This window comes from Polypterus senegalus, chromosome 10 (genome assembly GCF_016835505.1).
Source record: "Polypterus senegalus isolate Bchr_013 chromosome 10, ASM1683550v1, whole genome shotgun sequence".
Lineage (NCBI taxonomy): Eukaryota > Metazoa > Chordata > Cladistia > Polypteriformes > Polypteridae > Polypterus > Polypterus senegalus.
The window spans coordinates 180112316-180139890 of record NC_053163.1 but is presented as its reverse complement, the minus strand read 5'-3'; the positions used below and the strand labels follow the sequence as shown (position 1 = coordinate 180139890).

Sequence of the window (27575 nt, the reverse complement as noted above, 5' to 3'; positions counted from 1 at the left end):
TGACTACTGCATCACAGTATGGTTTGCAAGTGAAAAAACAAAAGTTAGGCAAAGACAAAGAAAGATTTTATTTGGGTATGTTCTACAATGCTCTACAAAGCTGGTCCACTCGAGTTACTAATTCAGTGTGGATTACAGTGTTGGCTCCAAATATACAGTATTTTCAGGTCAGGTCAGGGAGCATGCACTGTTTCAGCTGGGGATCCTGGTTGGCAACCTCACAGGCAGACATGCAGTCCAGTCCCACCCTCTGAAAATGACCAACTATCTGCCACAGCCAGGTGTTGTGGGCATCCACTTGGGTCCTCAACAATGAGGATCCTGCAAGCCAGATCACCCTCAGGGAATCATGGCACATGGCCGTAGTGCTGTGACTGACGCTCTCACACAATGCAGGAAGGACTCCACGAGCAACCACTCATTCAACACAAAGTCAAACCGGCAGTACCCAAGGATTCTCTGAAGAGACAGTACCGAAGGAGTCCAGTCTTTGTCTCGGGTCACTGGATAGCATCCATGTCTCACAACCATAACACACAACATGAAGCACCAGGACTCTAAAGACTTGGACCTTCACCCTTTTGCAAAGATATTGGAAGCAACGCACACCCCTTTCTAGCGACCTCATGACCCCCACATGCTCCCCCAAACCATCTGACATAGGAACAGACACCAAAGACATGAATGTCACTGCCGAGGTAAGTAACCCTCTCAATAAAGGTGAACATTCTCTCTGCAGACAGACACACAGACGATTGCCGTGCCTAGGAGGTCATTAAAGGCCTGGATCTTGGTTTATATCCAAGACACTCAAGTCCAGACTCTCGGACTCCTCATTCAGTCTCCCGAGAGACAACTTCTTTACTCGTAAACATTTAAAACTGCAGTGGTGATTGGTGTATTTCAGCATACAGTATTCCAAAAAACAAGGAAGTCATTAATGATCCTCACAAATTAACCTTTCATAAGATGAACTCAAGTTTCAAAGATGTTAAGCTGGTCATTTCTGGGGTGGGGTGCGGCAAGTGTTTTTTTTTGATTATGTGGCTAGTTCATACACATCTACAAATGCATAAACAAAATGGAAATGCACAACACTGTTCCAATTTCTGAAGCAAATGTACAAAAATACAAAAAGGTAAGAATGACTGTAAAACATACTGTTTAATTTTTTCCAGCTCCTCAGCCTCCACCTCCGCAGTACTTTTGCAAGTGACTGGACGATTACGCCTTTTTGCAAGCAGCTTAGGCGTTTTTGGGTCAGTCATCTTTAATTTTGTTGTCTTTACAGGCGATGGCCCTAAGTAAGGAAAAAAATTCTGTGAACAAAAGTATAAAAAAAAAGAAAACCCACTAAAACACACAGTATTATGGACACTTTTGTGGCCTTAAGTATTTTAGATTTTACCCCCTTACCTTCGTCATTTTTTTGTTTACTCCTCCCATGGAATCGCATTGGTGTTCGTTTCTGGAAGGCTTCGATCTGTTGAGCCATCGGCACAAATTCATTTTCCTCTAGCTTCCTCTTACTTGAGCAGGAAAGATTAAAAGGTTTTGGAATAGTGCAGCCCTTTCCTACTCGTGCCTGGTAAAGAATGCCAAAATAAAATAAGCCAAACTAAGAGCCAACAGTTTTGTCACATTCATGAGATTCTATCATTCAGACAGCTTTCACAGTATGAGCTCAAAGCATTGAACAGATTCACACAAATCATACACAAGATTTGCATATCCAACTATCGATGATACACATACAATCACACACACACACACATCTACAAGAGTCCAAGTACTTTAAGGAAATTAAAAAGGTTAGCAAACAGGCACTGATGGAATACTGAAAAAACAAATATTTATCTTAAAAACATACAGGTGAAGGAGGATGTTTGCGAAGCTCTGCTGTGAAGTCTACTTGTTTGTATGTCGTTTCCGTTGGAGCTTCATTTTGCTTGATTCGATCGTCAGTATAAAAATGAAAGTTTACTGGCACTGTGCTTGGAATGACTGTCTTTTTATTTGGAACACCTACAATATAAGGGAGAAAATCAGCAAGCTTCAACCAATAAAAGGATCTAGACATTAAGTAATCAATAATTAAACTCTAAATGACAAACTTTAAAAATCCTGCAAAGAAAAAAAAACTTACAGGAAACATGAAGGCTCTTTAACAATGTCACCACAAGTAATGATCCAATGCATGCAAACAAAATAAGCTAAATATGGAATTTAAAGTCTAATAAATAATAATATACAAAAGTAAAAATACAAGATTCCACGGTCTGCCGGCTTTAAAACACTTTAAATTCCAATAGGTTACATGGAGGTTACAGCATGTAATTTGGATGGACACGCACAACCCACCAAAATAAATTTTTCTGATCTTTTTTTTTTTTTTATATACTTGTGGTGACAAAGCTGCAGCCTATCCCACTAGTAATGGGAGGAATGCCGGGACCGTCCTTGGACTGAATGTTATTCTGCCATAAATCAGTTTCATGTAAAAACAAACAGTCACACACTGCATATACAGCAAATATTCATGTTTGAAGGCAAAAAAATGACATTGTGGATGGTTACTCAGGAATACAGCTAATACAGTGGAACCTCGGAGTGCAAGCATAATTTGTTCCAAAACGTGCTAGTAATCCAAAAAACTCTTAAATCAAAGCTAATTTCCCCATAAGAAATAATGGAAAGTCAGATAATTGGTTTCACAACCCACAAATATTTATATAAAATGATTAATACAAAATCTTCATTCTAAATAAACGGAATCACTGCTATCTGTTGGCTCACTGGAATCTTTCATTTTCGTGCGACGTTAACAAGAAAACCTATCCAATGACAGTTGCTTTTGCCTGAAGAGTCACTACATTTGGACACAAGTTTAAAAAAAAAAAAAAAAAAGCTTTATGCACTGTAAGGTTTCTAGACGCTTTTGGGATTCCCCAAAATGGGACAACACACGGAAGAGCTTCCCAAAGCTGTAGTAGTTCGCCGTAAAAGAATCAGAAAAGATTGCGGTCAAGCTATAAGCACCTGCCGTCGGTGATTGATGCAAGGAACATTATAAATGCAAGAGCACGGTATGATTTAGCCACTAACCTGGTCACGACCCTGCCCGATTGCGGTGTCTCTGTATAGGAGAACAGTAGATCCCCGCTATAATAACCGTGCTGTTCCCGTTTCAAGCTGAATAAAGCTGGTTTTGCTTAAGTACTGAGACTCAGCCTCGCGTTTTGGGGTGCATGACAGACTCGCATGTTACAGCACACACACACGGTCACCATGCTATAGTAAACAGTATATGCATCTTGACTACGAGTGCGGCACGACTGAGAACGAGCATGGGAGACGATTACCCTCAATCCCTATGGTGGACAGCTCATGTACGTACTATTCGTATTGCAAAAAAAAAATTTTAGCTTGTCTTGCTAAACACTCGCAAACCTAGGATTGTGAGTATTTAGAATTGGTAAGTATTATAGGTGGTACCTAAGCAAATTAATCTATTAGTTATCACGTGCAGTTCCTTCTGGTAGTTCACATTATTCTTGCTGCTCTTCTGAGAGTTAGAATAGTAAGTCCACATGCAATTACAAAATTCTCTTTATAATGGCTGCCACTTTGACAGTTGCCTTTAAACATTATTTGATCTGGGAATAAAATCATCCTCTCAACTTGCCACAATGACAATATATACTTGTAGTACTAACATTTCCCATACTAAACTAACAGCAAACCGAGTGTAATGCTTGCTCTTAAAAATTATACATACTGTATTTGCAACAATCACAAATGACACATGGGCACAGAAGGCTTTAAACTATTACACCTGCTAACACTTGCCAATTGCACTCAAAACACCCAAGCTAGCATTGTTTATAACCCCAACATACCTGTTCCGGCTAAAGCGGCTTTTAAGCTTTCGTCATTTTTTTTCCGCAGCTCTGCTACTTCCTTCTGGAGCTCTTGCATTTTCTCTAGTTCTTGCTCCTCGGTGCTTTTCACCTTAGAAGAGGATTTGTTTCTTCTAGAGGAAAGAATAAAACCACAAATAAACATTTATTTAGTTGCAAACTGCCCAACCCTGGAGAATCACACTGGTAAATGGAAACATGATTGGCTAGGAGCCAAAGTGGAACAAGAACTCCGCTAGGTAATTTCTAGACACAATATTAGGGAGAGTTTTTACCAACATGTAAAGATGCAAATTCAGATCAATTTCTGAAATTATCTGAAGCAGTAAGTGGGCACAGACATCGCGCCAGTGACAAATTGCATGACCAGAAAACAGCAGAAGGATTGTATGCTGTATAAGCTTCGCCATTATAACATTAGCCTTAACAGGAGGAAGATGTGTGGTAGGACACATCCAACAGGACAGGAATTAAGGAATGGTACCACTGTATTGGATATTTCCACAGAATAGGATTGGCATCGGATGTTTAACTTTAAGGAATGTGAGGTCTGTAGAGTTTTAAAGAATTACTTGTTAAATGGATTCTTGATCGTCAGGTTGGGCTGTACTTGTATCAAAAGAGGTGGCTAAAATCGTAAAACAAGCCTTCAACACCAATGGATATTATACTACTATATTCAGTTTAGCACAGAATCATTCCACTTTTGTAGTTTCATATATAGGTGTAAAAGGCACAAGGACTTCAAAGATTCTTGTATCTGAAGTCCAAGAGTGACAAAGTATGAAAAAATATATTTTGAAAAGCCACATAAAAAGCCAACAGAAAATTTAAACCTGAGCATAATTAAATAAAAAAAAAAAACAACTTTAACCATGCATCAACATCTGAGGTAAGATTTTATGCAAGCATTACAGAAAAGAAAAAAAAAAAAAAAAACTGAATTAAGCCACTAATCAAACTAACTTCTGAACACAAAAAGTGACCAATTGACCATTTTAAAGTCTTAGTACTCAAAAGGGATTTTCTTTGCCTTCACTTCTTTTCAAACAGACACTAGATACTGAGCGTTTTATGGATAGCCTGCAAATCCCCACTTATACCCATTCATTACTTGATCTAACTTCAGGATTCTGAATACTACACCCTTGTCTGCAATGACAATCAGCCCAGAATGCAAAGCTTTTCTTATGAAAGGAGGCACTAGAAAAGAAGCTTCACACCAGCCATGTCATAAAATATACACAAGTCCTACGGTACAGGTAGAAATTTTCCTAAATACACAAGTTTTAATTTTTTTTAAGCTAATAAACTTTCAAATCAGTATTACTAAAATACATGTATGTGTTAAGACAGTGACAAATGACAAAAAACTACCAAGTGCATATGCGACACCTTTATCAAGACTATATCCGATAAATGTGTGTTAAAATATTTACTATGACAAACATGCTTATTTAATATTGTATATTATGTGGTGTAGATGTTTTACAGCCAATTCATTATCAATAACGTGAACGCTTACTGAGCAGTTTCCAACCCCCCCCAAAAACAACGCAATTCCGTTTTCACTTAAACAAAAAGCAAAAGCACCATTAAATTTAAAATAAATTCTTTCATACCGGAGTACATTTGGGGTGGTGGACTGGGTAACTTTAACTTGATGTTTAGGAGAATCCAATGGGGCACACAATGAACTGGTCAAATCAGATTCTCCTTTACTGGCAGACCTAGACAAGGAGAGGAAGGAAAAAAAAAAAAAAAGTACACTTAGAAATGTCCACAACGAAGCAGTTGGGCTGACATAGGAGATAAACTTGAATGCAAATATAAGGCTCACCATATTAAAAACAAGTCTTTGTGGACTCCCTGATCACAACCAGAAAGCACACAACAGCAATTAATAGGATTATGGGTTACAAATGACAATGTGACAAGCATAAAACAAAGAACCCTTCAGGAATGGTATGGCTATATTGCAATAATTCAGCAGCTGTGGTAAAGCTAGTTAAAAAAATAAAGTTACTATAGTACTCCACTGTTAAATCTCAATAAACTTGGAACATACCTCTTACCATATATTGTGTTAATGCCTTTATATAAAAATCAATCCAATGATTACTGCTCTATGACCTTTCCCATTACAACAGTGGATACACTTCACATTTGCAATCTTTCACTTTTTATATTCCACTGGATATGCAAGACTGAAGACAAATCTGAATGCTGTAATTCTAAAGTAGTATAGTTTTACCTAACCCACCAAGTCCATTGTGCATTGACAGGAAACCACCACAGATGGACTTTATAGCTCCTGTAATGGCTAATCTAAGCTGTAACCTGTACAATAGGCCAATTGAGGGTACAGGAGAAAAGTTGGTTTTAAAGGTTTGGTTCTGGGCAGACACTTTGATTGGATGCATTTATCAAATTGTCTCAGATAGAATGCCGAATCTCTTAAAATTAAAACTACCATTACTTAAACCACGTAGTCTATATCAGCAATGACATTTCAAAATTGGCCGTTGTAAACATGCTGCTAGCTGTGTTTAGTAAATTCAAGTAGAGGAAACTAAAAACCACCAGTAAATGCTGCCATTTTACAACAAAAATCACGGCCTAAACAATTATCAGGTTATTGACCATCCGCTGATCTAAACTATTGTTTTCACTACAAAAGACTTATTGATCGGTAATTTAGCTGATCACAACAAATGTTTTTACTATCCGTTTTAATACGTTTTACAGTAATCTAGTTGTAGTGTCCCATTATGGGAAATTTTACAATAGCAATATGGGAGGGTTGGGTAACCTCTACAGAACACCAGGATTACTACAAGAACAATTTTGGTAAAGTTAAAATCAAATATGCAGACAATATAATTGCATAGCACCAAACGGTGCTGAATATCACTAACATGACACCGATACATGGAGAATTTCACCAGATTTAGAGCATATATTAATTACCTTCTTTTCTTTGACACTGGGGGAAGGCTCTCATTGTTAGCAATTCGGTTACTTCTTCGCACACCTTCTCGGATAGTTTTTCTCATTTGCCTCCTCTGATCAATTTTCTGTTTTGCAGATAATCTCTTTGATACCCTTCAAGGAGAATAGTGAGTTTACCCATTAGCCTAGCTGGCGCATAAAACAAAAATATGATCCAGAGTACATCATTACACACAGTTCGAGGGTCCATCAATTTGTGAGCAACAGAATGAAATTCTCTAAAATTTAGTTTGTGAAGGAACACTTTTTAGGAACATGAAGAAAAGGCTAATAAGATGCTAGGTTGCCCATCAAACAAAAGAAAGCCAAGCTCTGAACTATTGTAGGAGCCTATAATGTGATCACTTCATCTGTTATTCCAGCACACATTAATAACCTGAAGAGCTCCATGAAACATTACATTATGGGTTAAGATCAATTTTTTTCTTCAATGAAAATTAGAATTCAAATCCCACAAATGAAATAATCAGCCAACAAAGACGTTAAAATTGTAGCAATACACCCTCAGACAGAATAAAAAAAAAATTGCATTATTTATATTTTGGCTCCATATGGACTGCACCTGATTTTGTTGTATTTGTTACAATGACAATAAAGATATTCTGATACAGTACACATCGGAGATAATCATGAGCCAATTTTGCTTAAAATTCAGTGAAATAATTGGACAGATCACAGATTGTCATTTCTAAACCAATCCAATGCATCATGAAGGCAATAGTGTTTTTGAGTGGAAAAAGAGCAGTCCTCTAAACTTTTAAGGAACAGTGAAATATCGTCATAGTACATGTATAATTCCCATCCATCTATTCATCCAGGGTTGTGCCAGTCCCAGCAATACAGCAGGATCAATTTCTGGACAGGGAACCAGCATGTTTAACAATTAACATTATACATTTAAATGAAGTTAATTTCGGTATAATGCAATATACATTAATGCATTTCATCAGAGAAATGATAAATCGGGGGCCCCCCCCAAGATAGCTGTTGGAAATCTAAATCGACTTAGGAGGCAGCCGTCATCTTTAAATACACGCTATTGAATTTAATTCCTTTGTTATTGTACCATACAATGAGATTCAATATGCAAATCCTCCATAAAGTTTTAATAAGAAAATATAAAAATAATGAAATATATACACTTGTACTTATGCTTTCATTTTGTATATTGTGCAGATAGGGAAAATGGTTCATAAAGTGGCTAAGGTTGTGCAATATTACAACTGTAGTGCAAGTTTACAGTAAAATAATTGTACTTAAACAGTTCTACCTGGAGAACTTGGACTGATTGAGTGTGTTTATAGCGCTTAGGATGAAACGGTTTCTGAACCTCAAGGTCACTACAGGAAAGGCTCTGAAGCGTTTGCCGAATTGGAAAAGTTCAAATAGATAGACTGTGCGCATGGCCAAGGCAGCGTCTGCTATAAAATGTTCTCCAGGGCTAGATGCTGTATACCAATAATCCACCGTGCTCTTGACACAATCTGCCGTAGAGCGTTCTGATGATCTGCGATTCCACATTCAGATATAGTGGCATAAAATACTAAGTGGTGCACTGAGAGCATCAACGCTAAAGCAGCTATGGTATCTAGTAAAGTTTGGTCATTCTGTGGACCACTATAGTTTTACAGGTTGACTGCAATCAGATGCCTTAAATTAAAAAACAATGTGGTTAATTTCAGTGTATTTGGTAAAGCCGAGTCAGGGATGTGAATGTAAAAAAAAAACCAAAAGGGAAACCACGTAGCAACACTACTTTGACACTGGGTGCTGCCAGTCTGCAAAACTGAGAAGATTACATGCATATGCAAAGTATTGTGCTGCCATGAGAATGTGCCTGGCTTTACACAAACTTTAGTTTTTATACATCGCAATGTGAGCGAAACAGGCATATGCAAAATTTTTGTTCGTACGCATTGTTTATACATGAGGCCCCTGGAGTGGATCATTTCTGAACTGCAGACATGAGACTTGCAACACAGTATACTGTTCATCAAAAGAATCAGTTGGTGTAATGCAGACAAGTGACTCAGTACACCAAATAGCAGCTCTGTTCACTGATGACACATGTATGGCAGATAGCAACAGAAAGGACAGGATATGAGGAAATTGCAGGAGATTCATCCAAAACTGAAAATAATTTGTCATATTTCAATGTGATGTGTGTACTAAAGTTCTACTTGTACAATTTATTTTCAGTATTACTACCATATGTGAATCACTTATTTTGTTGCTTGCCTTTTATATTGTTTGAAGGTTAAAGTTGTTACACTTAGATTTTTAAACTAGAAATATCATTTTTGTTTTGAAGTGAACAAATCATTGATTCAAAGCATTTTGTTGAACTGAACAAAATGAATCAAATCGCTAAAAAGAATTGTGTTGCACATCACAATTAGTGTGCACAACTAGTCTTAAAATGAGTGAATGGAATAATCACTTGGTCCAGAGTGATGAGCAGTCAGCAGCAGACACCACATAGCCACTCAACTCAAAGGGAAAGTAGACACTGAGCAAGTATGTCTTTGGGCGCCGATATCGGTTAGGGGGATGATATGAACAAAGTTAACATTGCCTGTGAAGACACCATGGTCAAAAGTACCCTAAGAAGTAGAACCAACGTCATGACGTGACATATGCCAGGAAAATGAATATATCTGCTGTAGGAACAGTAATAAGCCATCCATATTCCTAAACTGCTTAACCAGAGTAGAGTTGTGGGGTAGCTGAAGCCTATGCCAGCAAGCATCAGGCACAAGACAAGGGCAAAACCTTGACAGTGCAAAACACACAAGAGTGTTTAGGTCCACTCAGATATTATTTAAGGCTGCCGTTATAAGCCATGAGAACACAGAATTGCTTGGCGTTGGAGGCTTTTGGGTATTCAAAATTCCACCAAGGACAAGAGGCTGTGAGCAGACAGGCAAACAGGAATGTATCCAAGAAAATTAGTTTCAAATATCGGTTATAAAATAATTGTTCTCTTTAATCATCATGAGGGTGCCTCAAAATCATGGAAGGCATTCCTTCTTAAATTGAATCTCTGCTTCTTTAAAGTGGAAGTATTCATTAAATTAAAGCTTTTTCATTCACCTATTGACTCATGAACCCTTCAGCTGCAAGAACAAAGTATTTTTAAAATGTATAAATTCTCTAGGAAGTTGAGGCAAACTAATATACACCATGTCTGCAAAGAAATGATTGAGGGGTGGAGCTTTACCCTCTAAAACATTCCACTTAGCCATTATACTCAAGCACCTATTTCATTTTAAACATTCAAAAATTTTTAAAAGCTACAGGGATGGTACATTTTACTTATTGCATACCTTCTGCACTGGGATGAGGAACCTTTGGTTTGAACTGTAGGATTGCTTGCAGTACTCGCATTTCCCCAAGAAGGCACTAAATTTGAATAACTATTTGCATCATGAGAGGAATCACCACCTGAAAACAAAACAAATTAAATGCTTACACATGCATTTATTGTACAAGTGATTTATCTATACTGCCTCACCTGACCAGTATGCACAAGAGAAATTTCATCTAATACATTTATACACCATTTTCCAAATTAAGTCTCAAAACATTCCAGACTCACTAATCCAATCTACAGGTGTGTACTCCCATAAACGGCAACCCCAATATTTAAACAGTAAGGTGAAGCACCACCTAGTTGGAAATTTGAATTTCTTCAATAACTAATACATCAATCACCGAAAACATAAGCCGACAATTGAAAAGCCTCCCAAGAACATCTAGGTCACTGAAGCAATCCTGCTAATAAGAATCATTGTCAATACTAAAAAAAAAAGTACATAATCACAGAAGGAATTGAGAGTGAAAAACAACTCTACCCAAGTCAGTTACACCTAGGACATGAAAGCAAGCAGGTCTTCAAGTAAGGAAGAAATCAAGTGCAAAGATCAAATTCAAAGTGACTGATGTTTAAAATAAATAAGTTTAAAAAAAAAAAAAAAAAAAAAGCTTCACAATACAGAGATTGAAAAAATTGTCCAATATGATACAACTTTAGTTTAGGTTTTGAACTTCTTGGACAACTGTGTTTGTGGGAGATGCCAATTAAGTCACCACTTTGATCTCAGGATCACTGAACTTGGAGCTAGCCTGCATTGTAGTAAAGAGGTACAGCAGGAAACCATGGAAGAATAATTTTAAGGTAACATAGTATTCACCTTAAAGAAATGGCATAAACAGTTAATATGTCAGAAACCTGTGCGGGCATATCAGGAAGCTAGATAAAAAGGTCAAGTGAACAGCAAAGACAAAAATGTAACACAAAACATACTAAAGGATGACTAAGAGATTAGATGTCCTGTATTCAACAAGGTGGAAATTTCAAGGGAGGTACCTCAACCCAGAAAAATACATTTTATAAAGATCATTTGGTTGTAAACCAATGAACCAACCAACGTAAACAAATGCATTGATCAACATTTATGAAAATTCAGTTGCTTATAAAGTAGACCCACATCTTTCATATTTGACCATTCCAATCATGCTGGAGAATACTCTGTGCTAAAACATTAGCTGAAAATCCCCACACTTTGTAGGAGCATACATCAAATTTAAAAACAAAAAGAATCTGCTTATGTACATTATAACTACCATCTTTACAGCTCATTCAAGTTAAAGAAAATACCAAAAACATTAGAATGAAATTTCCACTGAAAAACTGAACTGAGTAATACCACCAGCAAGGACACCTACTGCTTAGCTAGGCCCACCATTTATGTTCAACAGTTGTTGATATGCCGTGTTGTCCCAACAACTTCAACAGGGCCCACCATATGCTACCGTTACTTACAGCACAACTTCACTCCACCAAGGAAAATAACTAATGAGGTCTGCTTTGCGACCATAAACATACCTTTGCTCACGGCACGTTTAATGAAACCAGAATGATTTGCTCTGAGATGACATATTGGAGAATTAAGACTTGTAGAGCTAGTTTCAACCAGTGCCCTGATGGCTACAACTGTAAATAACCTATTTGGGAAGAGATTTCTTACAAATTTACTCTAAAAAAGGTTCAACTAACCAACACACCTAGGGAAAATGACACACTATAATTATGAAAACGAACTCTTTTTTTTTTTTTTAAATATATAAAAACACCCAAGTACATGGTCCCGCCATACATTACTCTCACCATCATCTTCATTGGGACCCTTCTGTTTTTGTGATTTGACAATTGGGGAAATGTATGCTGTTGGCAAGTCCTGCTTGTTTCCTCCAAACACGGGATTTCTTTCTTCCACTTCAGAGTTTCTTTTTTCCACTTGGTCTATAAAAGAAATTACATGTAGAGGAACTGTATTATGAACATGCATACCAGATCAGCCTTCTTAAAAAAAAAACAAAAAAAACCCACCATAATAAAATCAAATCCTGTAAAAAGTTAATAGGATATGAAACAACTATATAGCTACTGAATTAAGCAAAGGTTTTAGTTTCATAATACAGCTTTTAGTCCTTACCCACTTATACCACTTAAGCGTGCAGCAGACATGCCACACCATCCATTCCAGCCAAGCCCATAATCAAATTGACTACAAGAAGGGAAAGGTTAACAGTTATACGTACAAAACCAGTCATCAACTGGATTAGGCTCAGCATCCAGCGTGGAGAAATCTATGACAACAGATGGTGCATCATACTCATAGAACTGCAAGGTCTTCTCACAATTCGCCATCGCAGTATCCATGCTTACGCTTTAACTGTATTAAAAGAAAAATTAGCTATTATTCACTTGTTTTATGTACAAATGCAAATATAAAAATATAGTCCTAATGCTCACCACTGAATCTACCAGCCATCACTGAAGTTTAAACAGGCCTACTATTCACACTTAATTTCAATTTGTGCATTCTAAGGCAGCATTTTTTAAAGATTTAGTTTATTGGAATTTAAGATGTAAAATCAATTTCCATAAAGAAAAATATTTGTTATTTTAAAATAGTATTGAAAAACCTCATCCAAACATAGATATGACCACTCATACACTAGCATAAAAATTAACTTCACGTGAGTAGTGGGACTCTGGATCACAATATGGAAAGCAAATGTACCTTTTCTCAGACTTACTGTAAGCCTAAACATTTTTATCTCCTTTAACTTTTTTTTTTTTTTTTAAAAAAAAAAAAAAAAGGTCCACCATTTTAATTCTAAATATTTTCAGATAACTAATTTGAGTGCCCGAGTTTAAATGTTTTCCTGGCACCAAATGCTGTAGGGTTTTTGCTGTGTTGAAATGTTGAATCCAGTCTTTAATTGACAGAAGAAAAACATTTCTTAAATTTTTTTTGCCCAGTAGACATTTCAGCAAGTTAAGTTCAGAAAATGAGCTGGCAAATGTTTGATGCCAATACACGGTTATGATATGCAGTAATTAAGTTAATTTTAACTGTTACTTACATCTAGGTTATTAAATGGTAAACCATTCTTTAAACTTGGATTCTTAAGCAACATACAGAAAATTGATTCAGTAACATGCCTGAACGATGGAACAGATTTATGTGCCTTAATTTAAGCAAGCATGCTACTTTAAGATACGTTCAATAATGGATACATATTTCCAATTACATTCAATAATAGTAGGGTTCAATGATTGCAACTAACTTGACATTCTCACTTACGCCAACCCAATCCTCCCAGGTAAGACTGCTACTGTTGACCATCCTTCCTATTCCATTAACTGGCTATGAACTACATGCCCAAGCAGCAAGTGTCAGCTAACTGGAAAAAAAATAAATTTCAAAATGTACACAGTAGTACTAGCGTGGTGTACGGTGTTAACCATCATGAATGTAGAGAGAAGTCAAGCAACATGACACCTTTTATTGGCTAACTAAAAAGATTATAATATGCAGGCTTTTGAGGCAACTCAGGCCCTTTCTTCAGGGAAAATGTAATACAGAAACTGGAGTTCCCTATGTGAGACAGTACTTATCCAGACATCTTGCCTATACATTGTTCTCCTGTCTTGCTTAATGAATCTTAGCCTGAAGAAGTCTATTAATTTTTTTTTACATTTAAGATGTCTCACTTAAATGTTTTCCAATGTTGCATCTGTCCTGGTGTCCATATAAACACAGGAAACTCCCGTTTCTGTATTACATCTTGCCTGAAGAACCCGAGGTGCCTCGAAAGCATGCATATTGTAATCTTTTTAGTTAGCCAATAAAAAGGTGCAGTTTTGCTTGACTTCTCACTAAAATGTACATACAGCAGAATTGGTTGTAAAGAGCTGGGAGAGTGCATGATCAATAAAATCATACAAACTGCTTTACTGCTTTCACAAAAAGGTCTAGGTAAAACTGACATGTTATGATGGTCACATTATTTTACACGTCTACAGAAAGCGTCCAACCCCTCACCTTAGCAAAATAAACAAAAACAGTGAGCAGCACTGGCTAGCATAGTGTGCAAGTTACCTTCATAAAGCACCATTAGATACTTGACCTGTTGAACTTGTTCAATTTAGTCAGAGCAAGTTGTGGACTAGTTGGACGGAGTTGCTAGGCAAGTCTGACAGGACGACTAGCCTTCACAGAACCCTGCCACCGAAAGGCTAAAAGATTATGTAAATGGAGGCTAAACTGAAAAATCTAACGTGACATCTTCGTCTTTTACCATTCCTATGTGGGGACGATGTCCTTGATCAGTGATGGAGCTCCAAGTCAGACACTTCCCGATCAAATCTTTTACTGTATTTATCTCCCTCCTTTGGTCTCCCCAGTCCTTCCATTACCATCACTTATGTCCACATTTTTATTGTTTTTTTTATTATGTGGCCATACCACTTGAATACATTTAGATCTCTAGTACTTTTGCGCCACCTCCGACTCATTACTCAAAATAAGGCTGTCCAACTACAATCCTGGAGGGGCCAAAGTAGCTGCAGGTTTACAATCTAAATATTTTCTTATTTAGTGACCAGTTTTGGCAGCTAATTCAACTTTGTGGCTTAATTTTAATTGACGCTCTGTTTAACACTCATACTCCTAATTGGTTGTCCTTAAACAGAAGCCAAGCCATAATGATACAAACCAAACCAACGCCAGACCAGCTATCCTGTGCCCATCATACAAAATATTTGAAAAATGAAAAAAGTCACTAATATCTGATCTGCTTCTACGAAAATAACAGGTTTTTAAGCGTCTGCTAAGGAAAAATAAGATTACCAACAACCCATGGAATTAAACAACAGGTTTAACTAACAAGAATTGGCTTCTAATTAAGGAACTGGTTGGGGTGAATTACTTCAAATCTCATTTCTATTTGTGTGCCATTTGAAAAAGAAAAAAAAAAAAACGAAGCAGTAATTCAAACGATAAAGGCCTAGACAAAACAATTAAAGCGAAGGGAAAAGACATTTAACAGTAGAAACTGGTCACTTGTGAAGAATGTAACAGGAAGGAAAAACTGCAGCCAGGGCAGCCCTCTAGAATGAGATATGGAAAAACCCTGCCATAGAGAAAAAAAACAATCAGGAGAGCCATGAAGATGGCAGTTTACATTTCACCCTCACATCCAATATAAAAGCTTGTGAGGATCTGCGAGGAAGAGTGGGATAAATTGGCCAGGTGTGCAAAGAAAAAAAGAAAGAAACCTAAAACTGCTGTGAAAGGGGCTCCTACAAAGTGCTGGAATAAAGTTCTGAACGTCTGATCTCAGTCTTTGATTTAATAAAATTTCAAGCCGTTCAGAAAACTGATTTCACTTTGTCATTTTGGATTATTGAAGATAGATGTTTACACCTGAAATTAAATATGCAACACAAAGTGTACAGAAAGTGAAGGGGTCTAAATACTTTCTCCTTTTATAAATAAATAAAAGTGCAATTTGCACTGTTAACAGAGTGCAAAGGCTAAGTCAATTACTGCAACAGTGATGGAATTCATTGCTATGGATAATCAGCCATTCTCTGGAAGATGCAAGATTTAAAGCTGGTCAAGCACCTTTACATATTATCCAGTCATAATTTTCCTGAAGTAGCACTTCCAGACCAACATATAGTAGAGTTGCGTCATGGGCACAAACTCATTGCTGAGAATACAAGAGCCATAAGCTTTATCATGGATATATGGACATGAGATACAAGCCCTGTGAAACTGCTTAGTGTAAGTGCTTGAGAACCTTATACTTATTTCCATTATGAAGATTTAAATCTTCATCTGACAGCCCTGGTAAAAGCCAAAGTGCAGGTCAATCTGCTGATATGAAAGACAGGATTGATTATAACGCCCTATACATATGCATGTTTAATTAATCGAAGGTGCATGAATTTGTCAGAAGCAGCAATTTCAAGAAATGAAAATCCACTGCAATACTGAAAACTGGCGTCTGTTAACTACCACTGGCCAAAGCAGCATGCCAGTTCTCAATGTTGTGCACTAGCATGGACAGAGAGAGACTGATCATTAAGGCTTCTAATATAGACAACAAAGTCAAACAGAGTCAGAGGTGCTCTTGTATGATAAGAAAAGCCTACCACTCAGGATTAAAAATACAGAACAAACTTTCTGGATGTTTTATCGCGTTGTACGCCTTGTTTGTTTAAAACAAAAAAAAAACAAGTTAATCCTAGCTGTGTTTGTATTTTTTCCGTAAAAGAAAATGTAGCATTTAAAACTACAGCCTGTAAAACCAAGAATGAGTGCAAGCTAAACGTAGTTTATCAGGAGCCATGTACTGTGATGACAGCACATGATCTGCAGAAGTTGTTTTTAAGGGATGTTACTCCTCAGTTTGATTTTACTCAGTTTTGATTTTTTCCAATTCTTGAATATATTCCAATAAAAAGATGCACAAGTGGTATTTAAAGAAACAGCCTGCAAAACAATTTCCCATAAAACCAACAGGAAGCCAGCCAAACATGGCAGATGTCTAACGATCAAACCTGGTATGCAAAAAGTGAGGTGCCATACACACACTCAATTCTCTGCACTTTAGAAACCAGAATCGACCAAGAATTTCCATATCGGTGCTTCCCCAAGTTATACACAACTGCACTTTTAAGAGTAGAGAATTTCTGGAAAATTCTGCAACAAGTTATTGTTGATGGCTATCTACGGTACATAAATATTTAACTTACTAAATAAATCTAACCAGGTGGCTCTTTAGCATCTCATCCACACTCAATATGGGATACAGAACTGTCTGCTTCCTTTGAAAATTAATGAGTTCTGGGGACATTGGTTTATAATCAAGTACTTTTTGATAGCTGACCACTAATGTTGAGTGGTATGACCAAATATCACGATATTTTTCAAAATTATACCGGTTTCATGGTATTCACGGTATTGATGGCATACATCTTCAGTTTTGAAAGTTCTCTGTCCATTTTCCCCACTCAATACCTCCACCAACATATGTACAGTACCCCGTTGCATGCGTTTAGCAGTGTAGCAGTGAAAAAGGTCCCCCTTTAAACAGTTTTCCACAGCGCCACGTTCCGAACGTTGTTTAGGCTATTTAAACCGGTATTGCGGTATAAGAAAAATCCATGTCATAACAAAAATAACGGTTTTCGGTATGAACCGGTAAACCTCCCAGTACTACTGGCCACAATACTGTTGTTGAACCAAAGTAAATGTGTCTACACGATTTGTTACGCAGAGGAAATTGGCTTGCACCATTGCTTCACCAATTGTCATATTGATCTATGCAGAGATTTATGTATTTCTGGGTAAAGGAGAATTTAAAAGAGTACTTGTGACTGTTGCCTGCTTTTTTATGCTTTTTCACCATATCACGGTGACTACAGCCTGTAGTAACAAGGTTTGTACGTGGGCCAGGTTCCCCTAGGCCTGAGGCCAGTAACACACTATTAAGCAGCTCATAAGAATATAGTTAAACATCTTATTTGATCACAAAGTAACATCAATCTGTTCACTGAAGTAAGGAAAACAAAGGCACCGACTGGTGATCAAGCCACCTACAGTGGTGTGAAAAACTATTTGCTCCCTTCTTGATTTCTTATTCTTTTGCATGTTTGTCACACAAAAAGTATCTGATCAAACACATTTAACCGTTAGTCAAATATAACACAAAATGCAGTTTTTAAATGATGGTTTTTATTATTTAGGGAGAAAAAAATCCAAACCTACATGGCCCTGTGTTAAAAAGTAATTGCCCCCTTGTTCAAAAATAACCTAACTGTGGTGTATCACACCTGAGTTCAATTTCCGTAGCCACCCCCAGGCCTGATTACTGCCACTCCTGTTCCAATCAAGAAATCACATAAATAGGAGCTGCCTGACACAGAGAAGTAGACCAAAAGCACCTCAAAAGCTAGACATCATGCCAAGATCCAAAGAAATTCAGGAACAAATGACAACAGAAGTAATTGAGATCTATCAGTCTGGTAAAGGTTATAAAGCCATTTCTAAAGCTTTGGGACTCCAGCGAACCACAGTGAGAGCCATTATCCACAAATGACAAAAACATGGAACAGTGGTGAACCTTCCCAGGAGTGGCCGGCCGACAAAATTACCCCAAGAGCGCAGAGACGACTCATCCGAGAGGTCACAAAAGACCCCAGGACAACGTCTAAAGAACTGCAGGCCTCACTTGCCTCAATTAAGGTCAGTGTTCACGACTCCACCATAAGAAAGAGACTGGGCAAAACGGCCTGCATGGCAGATTTCCAAGACGCAAACCACTATTAAGCAAAAAGAACATTAGGGCTCGTCTCAATTTTGCTAAGAAACATCTCAATGATTGCCAAGACTTTTGGGAAAATACCTTGTGGACTGATGAGACAAAAGTTGAACTTTTGGAAGGCAAATGTCCCGTTACATCTGGCGTAAAAGAAACAGCATTTCAGAAAAAGAACATCATACCAACAGTAAAATATGGCGGTGGTAGTGTGATGGTCTGGGGTTGTTTTGCTGCTTCAGGACCTGGAAGGTTTGCTGTGATAGATGGAACCATGAATTCTACTGTCTACCAAAAAATCCTGAAGGAGAATGTCCGGCCATCTGTTTGTCAACTCAAGCTGAAGCGATCTTGGGTGCTGCAACAGAACAATGACACAAAACACACCAGCAAATCCACCTCTGAATGGCTGAAGAAAAACAAAAAGACGACTTTGGAGTGGCCTAGTCAAAGTCCTGACCTGAATCCAATTGAGATGCTATGGCATGACCTTAAAAAGGCGGTTCATGCTAGAAAACCCTCAAATGAAGCTGAATTACAACAATTCTACAAAGATGAGTGGGCCAAAATTCCTCCAGAGCGCTGTAAAAGACTCATTGCAAGTTATCGCAAACGCTTGATTGCAGTTATTGCTGCTAAGGGTGGCCCAGCCAGTTATTAGGTTCAGGGGGCAATTACTTTTTCACACAGTGCCATGTAGGTTTGGATTTTTTTTCTCCCTAAATAATAAAAACCATCATTTAAAAACTGCATTTTGTGTTTACTTGTGTTATATTTGACTAATGGTTAAATGTGTTTGATGATCAGAAACATTTTGTGTGACAAACATGCAAAAGAATAAGAAATCAGGAAGGGGGCAAATAGTTTATCACACCACTGTATGTACATGAATAGGACTGTGGTGGAAAAGGAGTATTTAATTTGTTGATAGACTTGGCGACATGGACTTTCTCAGTCTTTCCACACGACAGAAGACGTAGCACTGCCCTCACTTTGAGGAGTCAACCAAAATTCAGTTCTTAAGGAACACAGTTCAGAGCTCACCAACTAGCTGCCTAGCAAATGTGCAAGCAACTTTTACATCTAGGCTATAAAACTGCTCTTGCGGTCATTTGCTATGTATGACTAAGACTACACGTTCAATCCACCTGATAGATAACTACATTTCTATAATTAATGACCTTTTCAAATCTTTATCTTGAATTTGACAATGCAGATTAGACATTTTATGAACATTTGGTAATAAGTCTGCCAAAACACTTATCCAAGCAACAACAACAACTTTAAAATACTTCATGGCACAATGACAAGAAGCAGAATTAAACAGGCAAGTACTACAGAGGTGATGAACCAACGGAAAAAGAAACTCAACTGTTGAATCAGCACCATTATCTTCATTACTAAGTGGATTGTTCTGATCCAATACAATTTCTTTCCTGCAAGACTCTGACCCGTGTTTAATCACAATTGCATACAAATAGGTACACAATGAACAATAGATTTCTATCAACTTTTGGACTCTTTCCTCCAATTGGAAGTGGTACTTTTTATACATGCAGCTGCAGAGTCCTATTTATTCAACTTTACTTTTATAATAATTGTTCAATATATTAATTTGCAGTTGGTTTTTTAATGCACATAATATAATTATTGTCTTGTGGTTTACTCCTCAAATATCCATCCCCATATCTAAGTATACAAGAAAGTCTAGGGGAGACTACTCTTGATTTTACTTAATTTGCCCTTAATTGTATCCCAATGACATAAAGTAGAGCAAATACTCAGGCAAACAATATTGCCTTCTGAAAGGCTGTAACTACTTCAGGCTCAAAACCACAAATTTGATCATTAGTACATAATGACTTAAGCAGAATAAAAAAAAATTATACAAACCTCACCAAGCCAATTGCAAAAACCAACTAACATTACTCCCATATAACATACATCAATAGCTTTTTACGTTATAATAAAAATTTAGAAATCATACTTTTGAAATTTCTGCATTGAACCCAAAAATGGACACTGCCAAGAAACTTCCTAAATTAGGCAAGGAGTCCAACGGAAGACAGAAGTTGGCTGTTACAAAAAACCTTTAGCCACAGTGGGTCCCGGGAAAAGGTTTGGGAACCACCGCATTTGAAGGCATCATAGAATTCGATTTAGTGGGATTAGGTGTACAGTTTTGTTATGTCACAGTAATTTACATATCAAAAATAAGATGTTAGATGGTGAAAAGGGCCAAGGTTTAAAATAAATGTAAAATGTTAATTAAATAAAAACAAAAAGAGCACGATCCGTTTTACTCTGCGTGACAGGAGACCAAAAGTAAAACAATCACAAAATTTAGCACAAAGTAGCAGCAGTGGGCCCAAAGAGATTTTCACCCAGCGTTACATTAGTGTGAAAGGCATCATAACATACAGATTATAGTCAGTACACTAGAATATCAATTAAATGAGGGCATTTGATAAAATGACAAAAAGAACGCGTGTTGGAAAATTCCAGATTATAATGATTCCATATCCAAATTAATCAATCAATGTGACGTGACACAAAGTACACCAAAATTATTTTTTGGGCGTTAATAGCGCAGCAAGGATGAACGTTAAAACACGATTATGGAACCTAGAATTTTAAATAATTAATCAGCGGGCGACAGAAACATGCCAAGAGAGGGGGCTGAAGGAGCAACTCTTTAAATGAGGGAAGAATACGGCAGGGCGGATCCTTAATCAAGTACGTAGAAATGTGGATCAATAAATTGATTGTCCCCATTTATTTAAGGAAAAAAACGTCATTAAATAAAACGCCGCTGTCAGCTGTGTTTTCTAACGTTTTTAAACACTCTGCGTGCCGAAGACAATCTTTCACAACTTTCATCTTTAACGTTATAAAGTTAAAGTACAAAAATACTATTTTTAACATTATAAAGGCAGAATTTTATTAAGAGAACCGTCAGCGCCTCTTTTGTTGATGTTGCAGGCACCGCTAAATAAACGACTGCTGCACGTTTTCTCGCACTTAACACTTCAGAATTATTTCCTATGAGCTATATAAGAAAATGCAATAACAATCCAAATGAAATACTCACGCTTCTTTCAACTCCTCTTAAGCACAGATTGTTCCAATACCAGCAAAAAAAAAAACTTATCCCTTACGATGCACAAGAAACTTAACTCTCCTTCCTACAAACACAACTGCCTACTGTGTGGCGTCTTTTCCATTTGAAATTGTTCTGTATATGAATAAGCCAATCGCGTGGAGCGGTGAAGTAACCTCGCCATCTGATTCGTTGTTCGGCAGCGCCACTTTCCTCTTTGGTAATTGTAGTTCTTTCGGGAACCCTGACGCTTCCTAAAGAGTGAAAAAAGACTACAAGTACCAGAATAAAGGAAAACCATGGTCTCCTAGGGAAAAACGGATCAAATTTCTGTGAATAAACAAAACAGTACATATTCGCTCAGGCATTGTAAAACTCTTGGCCTCATAAAGAGTCAGTCAGAAGTCTTGGTCTAAACAAAAAAAAAAATAAGAAAAGTTTCAAGATACATTTAAAGATGAATAAGGAGAACACTGAGACGTTCAGCAACATGTGCCTAGTGTTTGAGTGACCCATTCAAGAATCCAAAGAATACACGTGGCATTCTACACCACTACTAGCAATGTAAAAGTTGAAGATCAGGTGGCACAGCAGTTAGATAAAGTCATGTATGTGGCAATGCTACATTAACTAGAACAAGCTGGTACAAAATGTTGAAAACTGCAAAGTCACATTCCAGAAAAGAACAAGTAAGAACTTGTGAGGGAAAAGTACGCCACAGACAGAAGACTCATCTCTGCTCCTGGCATTGGCTGTCTGACCAGAACTCTTCAATGATCTCTGGAGATGCTCACATGCAAGACCCTTGAGATGTATCTATCTGCAGAGTTGCAGCACCACATACCACCGTGGGTGTCGACCAGCAGTTTCTGATGTATTTACTTGGTGTATTTTAGTGTGTTTCATTCTGTACTAATTTAATGTTTTGTTAATTATGGTTATTAATATTTTGATTTGCTGTTTTGGTTTAATTTTTAAAGATAGTATTTTTGACTGCCTTTCCTGTTGAAATATTGATATTAGTTTTCATTATTTATGCTAGTATTTTTTAAACTCACTTAGTGATATCAAAAGGCTTTTTTAAAGCATTTTTAAAACCTAACTGAACTAGCAGAAATTACTATTTTTCAGTGTTCAGTGTTTTTGATTCTTTTGTTTAATGGCAGAACAGAATTTATTTTGATACAATATTGAGAGATTTGATGTTGTGTTGGAAATTTTGAAGTTGCTGTTGCAACAATTTTTTCTGTCATATTGTGTTTTTACAAGTCACTAAACACATTACTCAAATGCATTCAAAGATAGCTTTAAATAACATCTCACTTTTAATCTGCACAAATGTAGTAGTGTACAAAGAATTGTATTTTAATTTTTCTTTCAGAAGCATGAAGGTAATTCTCTTAACAACATCTTATACAGAACAATCATTTATCAGCATTGTACACATTGCTTGGTTTAATTTGCAATTTTTCTTCCCTTTCTATTGCTTCATTTTCTTCAGTATTTTTATAAGTCTCCCATGTTTTCTAGAATAATCTAACTTAAAATGAAAAAAGAAAATATTGAAACCAAATTCTAGTATTTTTTGAGAACAATAAAACATAGACACACAATTCTCAAAAACATCCATCCAGAAAGTGCTGGTCTATAACTATGGACCTTGATCTGCAGGGACATGGGGTGCAGCAGCTCTGCAAATAGATGATATTGATTCCCATGTGAATGCATGCAGTTGGAATTTACACCGATGAAGAATGGGAATTAGAGTGGAAGTGAACAAAACTTTGCTTCTATGCACCTCACAGTTATTCCACGTGTTTGATCTGCATCATTAAGATGGGTAGCTACTGATTCTGCAGTTGTATTGAGGCACCTCATCAGTGAAGTTTGGAATAGCGTAGTAGGTGTGATTTGGAGAAACAGTCTGCTTGATGTGTAGTTTATGAGTCAACTGTTGTTAGATTTCTGTGCTAATGTAGCACTGATCCTATCAAACCATATTTTCAAATGCTAGGTTTTTCACTAGTGCACTTGGTACCAAACAAATTGAGATAAAGTTTTGTAGTTGTGACATTTAACTTGATGCCGTATGTTCTGGAAAACCTGGTTGAAAGAAATATTGGGCTCTCCACTTGTGTGTTTTAATAGTGGAAATAAAATAAAGTAGTTGTTGCCAATCCAAAATCAGTCACATCCTTTGAAGTCAGAACGTGGATCGCCTTTAGTACCAGCAGCAACACAGGCAGCTATCCATAGAACTGTGAAACAAAACCAGTGACTCCATATAAGATAGCGCCTTTCAAGAAGCCAAGTCGGCGCTCAAAAACGGTCTTGAGCATGTGGAGATTAAGCCCTTGGACCATCTTTATAATCAACAATTAATAGAGACATACGTGCAGCCCAGCAGTGAAGTAATAATCCTGTGTGGTATTTCTTCTTTGTAAATAAAAAGAAGCGTCACCAAAAAGACGTTTTGGGGACTGTTCCCGTATATTGTCCACTGGAGAAAAGAAAAACACAAAAGAAAACGTTGTGTGATCAAAAGCAAATTATTTTTAAGCAGTTGATGATTTACAGTGATCAAAATGGCACTTATTTACAGTAAATAAAAATGAAAACAGGAAATGGTTGGCAGGATGTGACGTCGAAATGGGGAGACGGAAGCGACGTCATCTTAGCAGATAACTGGAAGTTATCTCATCAGTAGTGGCCGGCAGTAATGTCGTGTCTGGCACCAGACGTGACGTCTCGGCGGCCATTTTGGAACCCGGAAGTATGTTGTTTTATTTCTCCTCTGTTTTCCTGCTGAGAAAATGAGAGATTTGGGTAAGTACCATGTGACAACCCCTTGTCTTGCGATGTTTCACTCACCTTTAGGCTTTTTGACTGCCTCCTAAACGCACGTGTGTGACACCTGCTTCATCTGGTGCAGGACGAATCAAAATGAGGAACACACCCATATTTTGCCCTCAGTGCCACTTCATAGTTTCTGGCAGCTCTCCATTTCTACTCCACCAGTGGATTCCTGCAGACCACCAATGATGCCCATGATGCCCATGGCCTGCAGTGTCCAAAGTGTGCATTTACTATTTCACCAGGCACATCACAAACCCTGAGATTGTGAGTTCAAATCTTGCTACTGACACTTTGTGACTATGAGCAAGTCACTTCACCTGACTGTGCTCCAATTGATAAAACAAAAGAAATGCAATCAATTGTATCTCAAATGTTAACAGCTGCTCAGGTTATATGCATCAGCCAAATAAGTCAAAAATAACGATGCAGTGCTGTGCATGACAGCTAAACATCCAGACGCTAAATGTCCAGGTAATATGCATTCGACCATCAGAGACCTTTTAGAGACATTGTGGCCAAGCGGCCTGGGAGTACACATAATAAAAATATTAATAATAATAATAATGCATTATGTTTATATCTGGTCCAGCTCTTCAGCACGTTAGATGGTAAGGAATGATGCATTTGCTGATGGCTGATTAGTGTGAGGCATTGGGCATTCTTTTCTTGAGTACCTGCAACCTCCAGTATTGAGTCCTCAAACGTAACACCTTCCACCGTAGCACACACACTGTTGTGGAGCACGATCTGGGCATGAAGAAGTACTTACACAAGTCATTGGGGGCTTCCACAAGCACTGGAGAACAGCACTTCTTTATTTTTTGCCACCTCCTCTTTAAGTTTCCTTTATTGCGAAGTGTTGCTTTTCCTTTCTATTACTGCTTTACATTATTTTTTTTTTGAAAGGAAGACACATCACATCACTTTTGAGCCAATATTTTGTGCTTTTTGTGTGTTTTTTTATGATTTTATTCTTTTTTTTCATAATTAAGAAGTCCAAATTAGTTTGTCTTGAATGTTCTTTGGTGGATTTTGGTGAGTCTTATAAGTACTATGTTCTCTTGGATTTTTGCTCTCGTTTTTGACTTATTTTACTGCGACTTGGATTGTTCTTGTGTATTTTGATTTGGATTGCCTTTTAGGCAGGTGTTTTTGTTATTTTTTTGCTCTTAACCCCTTTGTTGTATTTTACCTTTTCTTGTGGCCTTGCTCTGTTCAAGTGTTGTGTTTCAGTGTTCCCCTTGGCGTTTTAGGTCTGTTTTGTTCATTTTTGATTCATTTACTTACATTAACTTTTGCCGATCATTTGCATTATTCTTTGTAATTGACTCTATACATGTAAGCTCCCAAGAGGCGGTCAGGTACTGCCATCTATACTGTAATATCTGAGGGTCTCACACAGTTCCTGGCAGTTTATTTCAAATGCACTGCAGAGTTTGGTAAGTTCTTGTGTTTGTGCTTTGTACCCTTTTCATTCTGGATTATTCAACTTTCTGCTCTGTTTTTTCAACTAATCTCTGGATTTTGTTATAGATAGATAGATAGATAGATAGATAGATAGATAGATAGATAGATAGATAGATAGATAGATAGATAGATACTTTATTAATCCCCAAGGGGAAATTCACATACTCTAGCAGCAGCATACTGATAAAAAACAATATTAATTAAAGAGCAATTAAAGCGCAGTGCAAGTTAAAAAGTGCAAGGTGGAGAGTGAAAGGCAATCACATTGTATAGTGTTAACATTTAGTACAGTGTTTGCTTTAGATGGCTTTATTTTTTAGGCAACTGTTCCTTGCCTTTGTGCTCTATGGAGCTTTATTCTTGATACAACATGTGTTTTGGACAATAAATATTTCCATCCATCCATTTTCCAACCTGCTAAATCCGAACACAGGGGTCTGCTGGAGCCAATCCCAGCCAACACAGGGCAGGAACCAATCCCAGGCAGGGTGCCAACTCACCATAGGACACACACAAACACACCAAGCACACACTAGGGCCAATTTAGAATCGCCAATCCATCTAACCTGCATGTCTTTGGGAGGAAACCCACACAGACACGGGGAGAACATGCAAACTCTATGCAGGGAGGCCCGGGTCTCCTAACTGCGAGGCAGCAGCGCTACCACTGCGCCACCGTGCTACCCACAATAAATATTTCATTTTTATAAAGTCTCTGAGTTTGTTTGTTTATTTATCTAGCCAGGGTCTGTTGGCATAGTCCCCTCGAGTGATCATTTTTGGAAGTGCTTTTTGTGGATTTTGTGCTTTGGGACTCCCAGTTAGCGAAACAAGCCAGGAGTTTACGGTTATTATCTCTCTTAAGGGACATTTTGAGTGTATTATAGAATACAATTTGTTTCAACTTTCAGTATGAATGGCATTTTGTAGGTCAAAAGCTGCAGATATGGAGTGGAAGCTAGGCTGACTTTTGGTGCACATCCTCTGAGCAGGCATTTTTGGCCACTTGTGATATTACATTATAACACCACTGTTATGAATTAGAGAGTCCCGAACTGTAAATTCCTGAACAATGTCTCAAAATGGCCACTAGAAGTGGAAATAGTCAGTGCCAGCTAGTTGCACAAATAAGGCAACAAATATCTTTAAAAGTAAAAGATTTATTTTCAAAAATGCTTTGTTAAACAGTGTAGGTCTCATATGTACAAAGGGCAGAGTTAATCCGAGGCAAACAAGTCTAGATCACATATCCAGAATACAAACTCAAACAAAGAGCATATCGGATCATCTTCTTCCATATCTTTCTGTCCTCGTCATCTTGTTCTGTTACACGCATCACCTGCATGACGTCTCTCACCACATCCATAAGCCTTCTCTTAGGCCTTCCTCTTTTCCTCTTCCCTGGCAGCTCTATCCTTTGCACCCTTCTCTCATTATACCCAGCATCTCTCCTCTGCACATATCCAAACCAACGCAATCTCGCCTCTCTCTGACTTTGTCTCCCAACTGTCCAACTTGAGCTGACCCTCTAATGTACT

General features: G+C 37.5%; 1 protein-coding gene across 2 annotated transcripts in view; it reads right to left on the bottom strand.

The window, feature by feature from the left end:
* Positions 1-21830, bottom strand: part of tpx2 (TPX2 microtubule nucleation factor) — a 28118-nt gene extending 6288 nt beyond the window's left edge. For both annotated transcript variants that reach the window (XM_039767876.1, XM_039767877.1), the window contains exons 1-10: positions 21706-21830; positions 12537-12670; positions 12103-12237; positions 10259-10376; positions 6891-7025; positions 5543-5650; positions 3900-4033; positions 1871-2025; positions 1417-1585; positions 1162-1300 (exon numbers count right to left, since the gene is read on the bottom strand). In XM_039767876.1, the coding sequence (XP_039623810.1) occupies positions 1162-1300; positions 1417-1585; positions 1871-2025; positions 3900-4033; positions 5543-5650; positions 6891-7025; positions 10259-10376; positions 12103-12237; positions 12537-12657 (1214 nt within the window). In that variant the 5' untranslated portion in view covers positions 12658-12670; positions 21706-21830. The remainder of the gene's footprint in view (positions 1-1161; positions 1301-1416; positions 1586-1870; positions 2026-3899; positions 4034-5542; positions 5651-6890; positions 7026-10258; positions 10377-12102; positions 12238-12536; positions 12671-21705) is intronic.
* Between the last annotated feature and the right edge of the window lie 5745 nt (positions 21831-27575).